The sequence below is a fragment of the Phyllobates terribilis genome, unplaced genomic scaffold (assembly GCF_046119375.1).
Source record: "Phyllobates terribilis strain yellow unplaced genomic scaffold, ASM4611937v1 Scaffold_11__3_contigs__length_659146591, whole genome shotgun sequence".
Classification (NCBI taxonomy): Eukaryota; Metazoa; Chordata; class Amphibia; order Anura; family Dendrobatidae; genus Phyllobates; species Phyllobates terribilis.
This window is the reverse complement of record NW_027362771.1, coordinates 110,234,652-110,246,970: the sequence shown is the minus strand read 5'-3', so window position 1 is coordinate 110,246,970 and position 12,319 is coordinate 110,234,652. Positions and strand designations below refer to the sequence as shown.

The window sequence follows — 12,319 nt, the reverse complement described above, 5'->3', positions numbered from 1 at the left end:
AAGAACAGCGGAGCACGCGTACTGGGTGCACCACCGGGAAGCCTGTGCGGCGTACACAGGAGGCAGGAAGGAGGAAGCAGGAGACAGGGAGCTCATCTGGGCCGGGGCAGTGCGTATGCCAGCGTCCCTGCATAGAGGGGGAAGGAGAACCATGCAGGGGCACCGGCATCAGTTTTACATTGGTTTTCAAGTGAATAGTCCAGTTATAAGCATGAATAAACATCACAAATATTTATTTATTCTTACCGAGGTTAGTGAGAAAAAGTGCAACTTTTTCATACAACTGTAAAACAGAACAAATAAGGTTTAATGTCACTTGTCACCAATCTTCTGCTGTCATGCACCTAAGTATTAAAGGGTTATTCCCAAAATCACAATGTGGTCTTATCTAAAAAGAGCAATATACAGCAGGATGGGTCTCAATATAGTAAACAGAAGGAAAGCTTTCCATAACTCATCCAAGAATAAGTTACAAACTACAATTTAAAAAAATTAACATTCAACAGTTCAGAAAGTTGAGAAGCACTTTTGTTGAACTGTTACGTGTTTCAAAACTTAGTTCTTGGTATCTTAATCATAACTCATAATTTATAATTTATGACCAGATGATTCTACTACTCTATGGGGTGAGCTGAACTCTTTCCTTTTTGTATTTGCAGGATGGAGCTGTAAAAAGGGGGCTTAAAGGAGACACTGAAGGACGGAGTTCAGTATAAACCGGCTACAAAGAGAAATACAGTATATCACAAAAGTGAGTACACCACTCACATTTTTGTAAATATTTTATTATATCTTTTCATTGGACAACACTGAACATATGACACTTTCATACAATGTAAAAGTAGTTAGTGTACATCTTGTATAACAGTGTAAATTTGGTGTGCCCTCTAAATAACTTAACACACTGTCTAAACCGCTGGCAACAAAAATGAGTACACCCCTTAAGTGAAAAAGGCCAAATTGTCCCCAATTAGCAATTTTCCCTCCCCGATGTCATGTAACTCATTAATGTTACAAGGTCTCAGGTGTGAATTGGGAGCAGGTGTGTTATATTTGGTGTCATCGCTCGCACACTCTCTCATATTGGTCACTGAAAGTTCCACATGGCTCCTTATGGCAAAGAACTCTCTGAGGATCTAAAAAAAAGAATTGTTGCTCTACATAAAGATGGTCTAGGCTATAAGAAGATTGCCAACACCCTGAAACTGAGCTGCAGCACGGTGGTCAAGACCATACAGCGGTTTAACAAGACAGGTTCTACTCAGAACTGGCCTCGCCATGGTTGGCCAAAGAAGTTGAGTGCATGTGCTCAGCATCATATCCAGAAGTTGTTTTTTCAAAATAGATGTATGAGTGTTGCCAGCACTGCTGCAGAGGTGGAAGGGTTGGGGGGTCCGCCTGTCAGAGCTCAGACCATATGCCACCGCACACTGCATCAAATTGGTCTGCTTTGGCTGTAGTCCCAGAAGGAAGCCTCTTATAAAGATTATGATCAAGAAAACTAGCAAACAGCTTGCTCAAAACAAGCAGACTAAGGACAGAGATTACTGGAACCATGTCCTGTGTTCTGATGAGACCAAGATAAACTTATTTGGGTGTCAAACGTGTGTAGCGGCAACCAGGTGAGGAGCACAAAGACAAGTGTGTCTTGCCTACAGTCAAGCACGGTGGTGGGAGTGTCATGGTTTGGGGCTGCATGAGTGCTGCCGGCTGTGGGGAGCTAAAGTTCATTGAGGGAACTATGAATGCCAGCATGTACTGTAACATGCTGAAGCAGAGCATGATCTCTCCCTTTGGAAACTGGGCCGCAGGGCAGTATTCTAAAATGATAACAACCCGAAACATGCTTCCAAGACGACCACTGCCTTGCTAAAGAAACTGAGGGTAAAGGTGATGGACTGGTCAAGCATGTTTGAAGATCTAAATCATATTTAGCATCTGTGGGGCATCTTCAAATTGAAGGTGGAGGAGCATAAGGTCTCTGTGGCCTCTCTAACATCCACCAGCTCCGTGATGTCATCATGGAGGAGTGGAAGAGGATTCCAGTGGCGACCTGTGAAGCTCTAGTGTCCAAGAGAGTTAAGGCAGTGCTTGAAAATAATGGTGGCCACACAAAATATTTACACTTTAGACACAATTTGGCCATTTTCACTTAGGGGTGTACTCACTTTTGTTGCCAGTGTTTTAGACATTACTAGTTGAGTGTTGAGTTATTTACCGGGCACACCAAATTTACACTGTTATACAAGCTGTACACTGGCTACTTTAAATTGTATCAAAGTGTGCAGTTTCATGTTGTCCCATGAAAGGATATAATAAAATATTTACTAAATGTGAGTGGTGTACTCACTTTTATGACATACTGTATATAGTTGGAAGTGGCAGCATATAGAGTGGCTGAAAGGAGAGATATACTGCAGAAGGGGGCTGTATACAGGGGCTTAGATTAAAGGGGTTGTCCACTACTTTATATCCCCCCCCCCATGTATGCCCCCGGGGCCCCTAAGACTTCTTGTAAGTACTGTAAATACTGTAACATACCTGGCGGCGTCCTTGCATAGTGGTCCATCTCCCACTGTGCAAGAGCGCGCACTTGATCTCCAATCCAGAATGTCTCTCTGGCTTCCCTCCATGCTGTCTGTTTGCTTCTATTTCTGCTGCTTAAGGGCGGCGCCCGATCACTTCCTGCTTTTTGTACCTGCTGCAAGCACACCCCTTGTGCGTCCTCAGCCTGCTCTACTGTCGCTCACTGCTCTAGGCGGCCTCGTCTTGCCCTGCTCTCGCTCACCACTCTGGGCGGCCTTACTCTGCTGTGTTTGTCCGCCACTTCTGTGGTTCTGTTCCTGAGTCCCAGTGTGTACTGGGTCCTATCCCGCCTGTGTTTCTACCTGCTAGTGCCTCCCTGTCTGCACTCTAGCCGTGCTTGCCTGTACCCCCCTGCCTGCCTACCAGCCTGCCTGCATACCAGTTGTGCCTGCCTATACCCACCAGTCTGTGTGCCAGCCTAACCAGCCTGTTCCTGTATTCCCCTGTGTGGGTCAACAGCCGTGTCCGGGGTCTGTCTTGGAGTAGCACCTGGTCCCTCTGCTCGGTTCCTCCTTGGTGCACTGGCGTCGTATGCCGTCGTGCGACCCTGGTCGGATCGGGTGAATACCTAGTTACGCCCCTCCAGGCATTCACTCTCCGGCACGGTCCAGTGGAATCACACGCACACGCCGCTCAGCCCGGGCGTGTGCATTACAAATACCTTCTGTTGCTGATAATGCCTGTGAGCGGCGCTATCACTGGCCGCTCACAGGCATTACGTGACCCCAGGATGCAGCCGGCTCTGACATCCGCTGATGTCACGACAAGTGCTGGCAGCAGCCGGGGGTCATGATCTTCCTGGTTCCACGGTGGATGCCAGGCTGTGGGCGGGGTTACCCCACACATCACACCCAGCATCCACCGTGCGCTCTGCCTCTCCCCATTCATTGGGAAAGTGCGCGGTGGATGCTGGGTGTGACGTGGGGGGTAACCCCGCCACAACCCAGCAGCCACCACGGGGACCCCAGCACTGAGTCACGCCTCACTTGTCGTGACGTCAGAGCGGGGTCACGTGATGCCTGTGAGCGGCCACCGATAGCGCCGCTCACAGGCATTATCAGCAATACAAGGTATTTACAAAAAGTCTTAGGGGCCCCAGGGGGATACATTGGGTGGGGGGGGGTTATAAAGTACTGGACAACTTCTTTAATTGAACCTTATTTGATGCCTGTTGCTGAGAGATCGGAGTTGTGAAACTGCAAATGCTGCTCAATTTACGCACATCACAGAGGATTATCTTCTGTTATATGTATCAATGTAGCAGCAGTTGCAGTTTCACAAAACCCAAAAAACAATTGTGGAATTGCACTTCTTTTTGCAATTTCACCTCACTTGGAATTTTTTTCCAATTTTCCAATACCCTATATGGTAGAATGCATGGTGTCATTCAAAAGTACAACTTGTCCTCATACAGCTATATTGATAGAAAAATAAAAAAGTTATGGCTCTTCGAAGAAGGAGAGGAAAAAATGAAAACAAAAAACTGAAAATTGCCAGAGGGTGAAGGGCTTAAGACAGAAAAAAAAGCATGTATATAGGAGTCTATGTGGGGCTCATACTGTATATAAGTGGGGGATCATACTGTATATTGGGGGCTATGTGAGAGTTCATCTTGTATATGGAGAGGCTATGTGGGGGCTCACATTGCATACAGGAGGCTATGTGGGGGCTCATACTGTATGTAGGAGGCTATGTGGGGGCTCAAACTGTATGTAGGAGGCTATGTGGGGGCTTATACTGTATATAGGAGGCTATGTGAGGGTTCATACTGTATATAGGGGGCTATAGAGGGGGCTCATACTGTATATAGGAGGCTATGTGAGGGTTCATACTGTATATAGGGGCTATAGAGAGCTCATACTCTATATAGGTGGCTATGTGGTGCTCACACTGTATATAGGAGGCTTTGTGTGGGCTCATACAGTATACAGGGGGCTAGGTGAGGGCTCATATTGTATAGAGATAGGCAGTGTGGGGGCTCATACAGTTTATAGGGGTTTATGTGGGGTTTCATACTGTATATAGAGAGGCTATGTGGGTGCTCACAGTGTATACAGGGGCTGTGAGTGGGCTCATACGGTATATAGGGGCTAATACTATATGTAGGGGGCTATGTGAGGGCTCCTACTGTATGTAGGGGCTATGTGGGTACTCATACTGAATATAGGAGGCTATGTGGAGGCTCACACTGTATACAGGGGCTATGTTGGGCTCATACTGTTTATAGAGAGGCTATAAGGGGGCTCATGCTGTATATAGAAGGCTATGTGGGGGGAAATACTGTATATTGAGAGGCTATGTGGGGGCACATGCTGTATATAGGAGTGCTGTGAGTGGGCTCTTATGGTATATAGGGAAGCTGTGTGTGGGCTCATACGGTATATGGGGGTGTCGGCATACTTAATTTTGATCAATATTAAGTGATACAATTAATATTAATATAAAATAATACATTTCAGCCTATTGGTTTTGCCCTCCCCAACAGTCACAGTCTCTCATGTGACCCCTTCGGGAAAATTAATTTTCCACCCCTATTGTTTTAGCATCAAATTGTTTTGTGACATTATCATATAACACACTTTAAAAAGGAAGAAAGTAAATATGTAGTAAGTAAAAATATCATCTTACCACATTCAGAAGCATTATGATACAGAAGTTGATGCACACTGCAGTCCCTGTGGTAGCAACCTGAGAATTATTCCTGATTAAGGCCCATTTAAAGGCAGCAAATGTACTGACAGTCACAACACGATATATAACAATGCCAAAAACAGCAGCAATTACCACACATATCTAAAAAAAGAAAAAGATAAGTTTGCATCAGAAAAAGAATTATGCTTTCAATACTGACACTATTATATGGGTATAGTACTTCTCACTAGACAGAGAAACATTTCCCAGTAGTCCTGTATAGCACAATAAGTGCCATCAAAAGCCTTCTGCCTGTGATGCAGAATCCTATCATATAGTGGTATATCTGCCAAAGTGCTACACTTTGACACTTCTTGGAGCTGAAAAAGACTGCTCAGAACTTAAAGAGATACATTTATCACCTAGGTATTATAATTCAGTAATAATCAACTTTCAATAAAAAAAAAAATAGAAAACGTTCAACTATAATCTAAACTGAACTCAGGGTTCTTAAAAAATGGTGAAAAACTATATTATAAGTAGAAGAACCTCAGTCCATAAGAAATAGGATTTAGTCTAGGGCTACATGTTGACTTTAATTTCCTCTCAAGTGCTGGTAAAATCACTGCAAGACTTAGGGCTCGCTCACATGAACTTATAACACGGCCGAGTGTTATCCGATGTTTTATAGGATAGAACTTGGCCCAATATTATACTATGAGGTAGTGCAGATCTGCCATTTTTTCTCATACTGATGCAACATGAGAAAAGAATCGCAGCATGCTGCGAGTGGCTCCGGAATTTGTCCGAGCGCAGTCTGACATCCGCAGACAATTGAGAAGATGGAAAAATTAAGTTCTCCATCTCCTACATACCTGTGATACGAATCTCTAATGGGAGAGAATTAGATCACACTAAGGTTGAGAGAATCTACGGCTGTCTGACCGCAGCCTAACCACAATTTCATTGTGTGATACCACCAATTATTCCCCCACAATTTTACTGTGACTTGCAAGCAACCTAAATTAGACCTAATTTAAGTCTACATTCAGACAATCCTTTTTTTGTCTGTGATTCATCAATATGAAAATCGCGCAGCACACTAATAGCACAGGAGCCAATGTTAATCAATGCATTAATTTTCAATGTGAATTGATGGGCGATGCTGGAAAAAAAATGCACCATGCACTAGCCTCATGTGTTTATTCGGAGGAGACTTAGCCATTGGATTCAATGAGTGCATTAAAAAATGGATGCCATTAGTTTTTAAAAACAGGAAATTTCACTAGATTTTTTAAATGAAAGTGAGTACCTCCTCCAAATGGTGCTGGTCCACTGATTCTGGAACAATTTTTCTTTTTTTTCTGTGCCCTCTATTCCAAAATTATGCCCCCTCTCCTCCCTTTTAATAATGGTGCAAATTTCCCTTTCAGCCAACTGGGCGTATATTACAGTGGTGCCAACAAAGAAATTATGTGGTGTACGCCCTGTTGGTTGTTGAAAAAATGTCTACCTTTTTACCTGGAAGGCATAACTTTGCAATGTGGGGGCACAGAAGAAGCACCAATTGTAAGAGGTATTTCTCCAGATACAAAGAATAAGATGCAGGTGGAAAATTGTTCTTTCTTTTGGTTAAAAAAATGATGCTTTTTCAGGATAAAAAACTGATGATTTTTCAAAGACTCCAATGCTCAAATATCAGCTATTACTGGTTTATAATTTTTCCTTGGATACAAGACATTTCACGTTCATGCTATTGATTTTTAAACTTTCCTGAGAACAGATTCATGGGAATAGAATCAAAAAAACTAAAGGACATTGCTTTTAAGTATAAAGAATACAGAGCTTGTGGCATTACTTCCATAATATCAAAAAATAACAAACCATAAAAAATATTCCAGAAGCAGACACTATAAGTCTGCTGCATTTATCTGTAAAGGCTTGGTAAGGCTCTGGCTTTCCTGATATTGGGTTCATCCGTTCTTTTTTTGAGTATTTGGCTTCAAATTGAGGGCGGATTTCTTCCTACGTAAAAAAAAGGATGTAAATATTTATATACATATATAGTTTATTTCAAATTCCTGTTATTCAAATTTTAGCTAAAATGATGTTATATTGAGAGAACAGTCAGTCTAATAAGTAGTTACATGAATTCCTTACAAAGAATCTGATGTGGATAAAAGGGTTGCCTTCCTAAAGAAGTGGTGTTTAAGAGATGTTTATATGTTCATACAGTACAGACCAAAAGTTTGGACACACCTTCTCATTTAAAGATTTTTCTGTATTTTCATGACTATGAAAATTGTACATTCACACTGAAGGCATCAAAACTATGAATTAACACATGTGAAATTATATACTTAACAAAAAAGTGTGAAACAACTGAAAATATGTCTTATATTCTAGGTTCTTCAAAGTAGCCACCTTTTGCTTTGATGACTGCTTTGCACATTATTGGCATTCTCTTGATGAGCTTTAAGAGGTAGTCACCGGAAATGTTTTTCACTTCACAGATGTGCCCTGTCAGGTTTAATAAGTGGGATTTCTTGCCTTATAAATGGGGTTGGGACCATCAGTTGTGTTGTGCAGAAGTCTGGTGGATACACAGCTGATAGTCCTACTGAATAGACTGTTAGAATTTGTATTATGGCAAGAAAAAAGCAGCTAAGTAAATAAAAACGAGTGGCCATCATTACTTTAAGAAATGAAGGTCAGTCAGTCCGAAAAATTGGGAAAACTTTGAAAGTGTCCCCAAGTGCAGTTGTAAAAACCATCAAGTGCTACAAAGAAACTGGCTCACATGAGGACCGCCCCAGGAAAGGAAGACCAAGAGTCACCTGTGCTTCTGAGGATAAGTTTATCCAAGTCACCAGCCTCAGAAATCGCAGGTTAACAGCAGCTCAGATTAGAGACCAGGTCAATGCCACACAGAGTTCTAGCAGCAGACACATCTCTTCAACAACTGTTAAGAGGAGACTTTGTGCAGCAGGCCTTCATGGTAAAATAGCTGCTAGGAAACCACTGCTAAGGACAGGCAACAAGCAGAAGAGACTTGTTTGGGCTAAAGAACACAAGGAATGGACATTAGACCAGTGGAAATCTGTGATTTGGTCTGATGAGTCCAAATTTGAGATCTTTGGTTCCAACCACCGTGTCTTTGTGCGACGCAGAAAAGGTGAACGGATGGACTCTACATGCCTGGTTCCCACCATGAAGCATGGAGGAGGAGGTGTGATGGTGTGGGGGTGCTTTGCTGGTGACACTGTTGGGGATTTATTCAAAATTGAAGGCATACTGAACCAGCATGGCTACCACAGCATCTTGCAGCGGCATGCTATTCCATCCGGTTTGCGTTTAGTTGGACCATCATTTATTTTTCAACAGGACAATGACCCCAAACACACCTCCAGGCTGGGTAAGGGCTATTTGATCAAGGAGGAGAGTGATGGGTTGCTACGCCAGATGACCTGCCCTCCACAGTCACCACACCTGAACCCAATCGAGATGGTTTGGGGTGAGCTGGACCGCAGAGTGAAGGCAAAAGGGACAACAAGTGCTAAGCATCTCTGGGAACTCCTTCAAGATTGTTGGAAGACCATTTCCGGTGACTACCTCTTGAAGCTCATCAAGAGAATGCCAAGCGTGTGCAAAGCAGTCATCAAAGCACAAGGTGGCTACTTTGCAGAACCTAGAATATGAGACATATTTTCAGTTGCTTCACACTTTTTTGTTAAGTATATAATTCCACATGTGTTAATTCATAGTTTTGATGCCTTCAGTGTGAATGTACAATTTTCATAGTCATGAAAATACAGAAAAAATTTTAAATGAGAAGGTGTGTCCTAACTTTTGGTCTGTATTGTATGTATATATACTCGTCAACATTGAAATTCTAACACCAAGAAGGTAAAGTCGTGGAATTATGTAAATCACTGGCTTGATAGACATGTTAATAATATGAAAATGATGAAAAAATGGAACCAAAATTTAGAAAACTATTCAGTATACTGTGTGAACGTTTTTTTGCAGATATGGAAAAATGCTGCTAAGTAAGAATGCTTTCAAAAATAGAAATGTTATAGTTTATTTTTATCAATTAATAAACAGCTAAGAAAATTAACAAAAAAGAAATCTAATATTTTCCTTCAAAACAGCATCAGAGCTTCAATTTTTCTAGATGTACTTGCACACAGTTTTTGAAAGAACTCAGCAGGGAGGTGTTATAAATGTCTCGGGGAACTTACTATAGATCTGTGGATGTAGGATTGCACAAATCCTTCTTTCTCTTCATGTTATCCCACATAGTCTTAATGATGTTGAGATCATGCCACTGTGGGGGCCATATCATCAATTCCAAGGCTCCTTGTTTTTCTTCACACTGGAAATAGTTCTTTATGACATTAGCTGTATGTTTTTGTTTTTTGTCCTACTGCTGAATAAATTTGGATCCAATCAAATGCTTCCATGATGGTATTGCCTGACGCATAAGATTCTGCCTGTATTTCATAGCTACTATCTTCAGTATGTAAAGTAGAACAAGAAGTCTGGGAAGTGATGATATGGCCAACACCAGAGCTCTTATCTCAAAATCATGGAGTCTGTTTCGGATTACAAGAAAAGATAGAAGGATTGGTGCAAGCCTATATGTTTAGAACAACCTCCCTGCTGAGTTTCTTCAAAAACTGTGTGTAAGTGTACCTAGAAGAATGGAAGCAGTTTTGCGGGCAAAGAGTGGACATTGAGACACCAAATACTAATTTGATGTAAATTTCTCTTTTGTTCATTCACTTTACATTTTAATTGATAAATATAAACTATTAAACATTTTTGTCCTTGAAAGCATTCTTACTTTGCTGCATTTTTTCCACACCTGCCTAAAACTTTGGCTCAGAACTGTATGTGTTACATATTACAAGTGGTGTACCGCCCGTGAGCTGGGGGGCCCACACCTGGCCCTTACCACACCAGGCCCTGCCTCTGCCCATCAGCACCCACACTGCCCGGTCGCCCGTCCCTCCCAGAATGATGGGAGTGGAAGCATCAGCTGACATTCCCTCCTCCATCATCAATGCTCACGCTAATGGCCGGAGGGGGGCCCAGTGCGAGCAATGATGATGGAGAGAGCGTCTGCAGTCGCTTCCACCCCCATGATTCTTCTTCGGCATCTGATGTCTCAGAGCAGCGGGCGTGATGACATTATTACAGGGCGCCCGCTGTTCTGAGATGTTCGGCGCTTCCCACTGCACGTTGAGGAGACTGGAGCATCAGGTGGAACCAGGAGAGGTGAGTATTGTATTTATTTTTTTTAAATCAGTGACCGGTGGCCATAACTCAGAATTGGGGGTGCATTATATTGTGTGGAGGGCCATGGGGGGTGCATTATATTGTGTGGAGGACCATGGGGGAGTGCATTATACTTTATGGAGGACCATGGGGGTGCATTATATTGTATGGAGGACCATGGGGGTGCATTACACGGTATGGAGGATCATGGGGAGCACATTATATTGTGTGGAGGACCATGGGGGTTAGATTATATTGTATAGAGGACCATGGGGGAGCATTACATTGTATCGAAGACCATGGGGAGAGCATTTTATTATATGTAGGACCATGGGGAGAGCATTTTAATATATGGAGGACTATGGGGAGAGCATTTTATCATATGGAGGACCATGGAGGATGCATTATATTCTATGGAGGACCATCGGTAGTGCACTATATTTTATTGAGGACCATGGGGAGTGCACTATATTCTATGGAGGACAATGGGGAGGGAGTGCATTATACTATATGGAGGATTTTGGAGTGCGCATTATACTATATGGAAGGCTATATGGGGCCACAGTAATATGTGGGGGTCCATTATACTGTATGCAAGCAATTAAACAGTGTGAAGGTTTGTGTGGGGTCCATCATACTGTGTGGGGGCCATTATACTGTTTGGAGGGCTAGTGCTTATAGACTGTAAGTTTGCGGGCAGGGCCCTCACTCCTTTTAATATCTGAGTTATGCTTATTCTGTAAGGTCTGTATTGTCTGTATAAGTCCCCCCTAAAATTGTAAAGCGCAGCGGAATATGTTGGCACTATAAAAATTATTATTATTATTATAGTGCGGGCCATTATACTGTATGTAGGCCCATTATAGTACATGGAGGGCTGTGTGGTGGTCACAGTTGGGGGATCATACTGTGTTGGGGTCACCATACTTTGCCTTGGGAGTTGAGGTGGGGTACAGTAGGGTCATCACACTGTGCATGTGGAGGAATTCACCATGGCGATATCATATTGTGTTTGGCGGGCACTTTTGTTTGCATAATACTTTATGGGGGCAATGAAAGAGGAAGCTGGGACTTCAGCAGGAGAAAAATTACTGTAAAGGATGGAAAGTTGTGAGATAGGCTCTTTTGTGACCCCAACAATTATTATTATTATTTTTTTTTTGGGGGGGGGGGATTAGAACTTCTGCTATGGAGCCCCTTGATTTCTATGTATGCCCCTGCATATTACTGATGTAGCACCAGATTCTGTACTATATTATAGATTATCGGATGTATTGAAACTTATTTAATAGGTACATGCCCTGCTTAACTCTTACCTCTTCTTCTTCCCAGTCTATTAAATCCCAGTCATAAGCAATCACAGCTCGTCTTCGTTTCCAAAACTCCAGAAAAACAGTAGCTAAAAATAGTTTAAAGATTTGTAAATTGAGCTTTACAATTACATTTTCAAAGAGCATTTTTTTGTGATATAATGAATTACCTTGGACTGTAAAGTTCAGTAGGTGTTCTCCTAATGTACTTACCCCAAACTGCCATGAAAACTGCAAAGAATACAGTTGCTCCATTGTCAAAGAGATGAGTAACCTGAAATAGAATAGTAATATGATCATAACTAAGCCAATACTTTTTTTGTGTTGTATTTTCATAGTTCCAACACTCCAATTTAAAGGGAACCTCTAAAGTTCCCTGACTGTCCCAACTGCTATTATAGCTGTATAGATGCAGATTTCTTGAATTCATCCTGCTGAAACCAAGGGCAGAATTAATCATCAATGCAGCCAGTAATGTTTTTCTCTGAAACAGTCATGTGTTTCAGAGA

At 42.3% G+C, this 12,319-nt stretch overlaps 1 protein-coding gene across 4 annotated transcripts in view; it reads right to left on the bottom strand.

The window, feature by feature from the left end:
• Positions 1 to 12,319, bottom strand: part of ANO4 (anoctamin 4) — a 344,842-nt gene that overhangs the window by 32,100 nt on the left and 300,423 nt on the right. For all 4 annotated transcript variants that reach the window (XM_073651462.1, XM_073651463.1, XM_073651464.1 and 1 more), the window contains 5 exons: positions 12,024 to 12,084; positions 11,817 to 11,899; positions 7,102 to 7,242; positions 5,215 to 5,379; positions 247 to 283 (listed from right to left, as the gene is read on the bottom strand). In XM_073651462.1, coding sequence (XP_073507563.1) covers positions 247 to 283; positions 5,215 to 5,379; positions 7,102 to 7,242; positions 11,817 to 11,899; positions 12,024 to 12,084 — 487 coding nt within the window. The remainder of the gene's footprint in view (positions 1 to 246; positions 284 to 5,214; positions 5,380 to 7,101; positions 7,243 to 11,816; positions 11,900 to 12,023; positions 12,085 to 12,319) is intronic.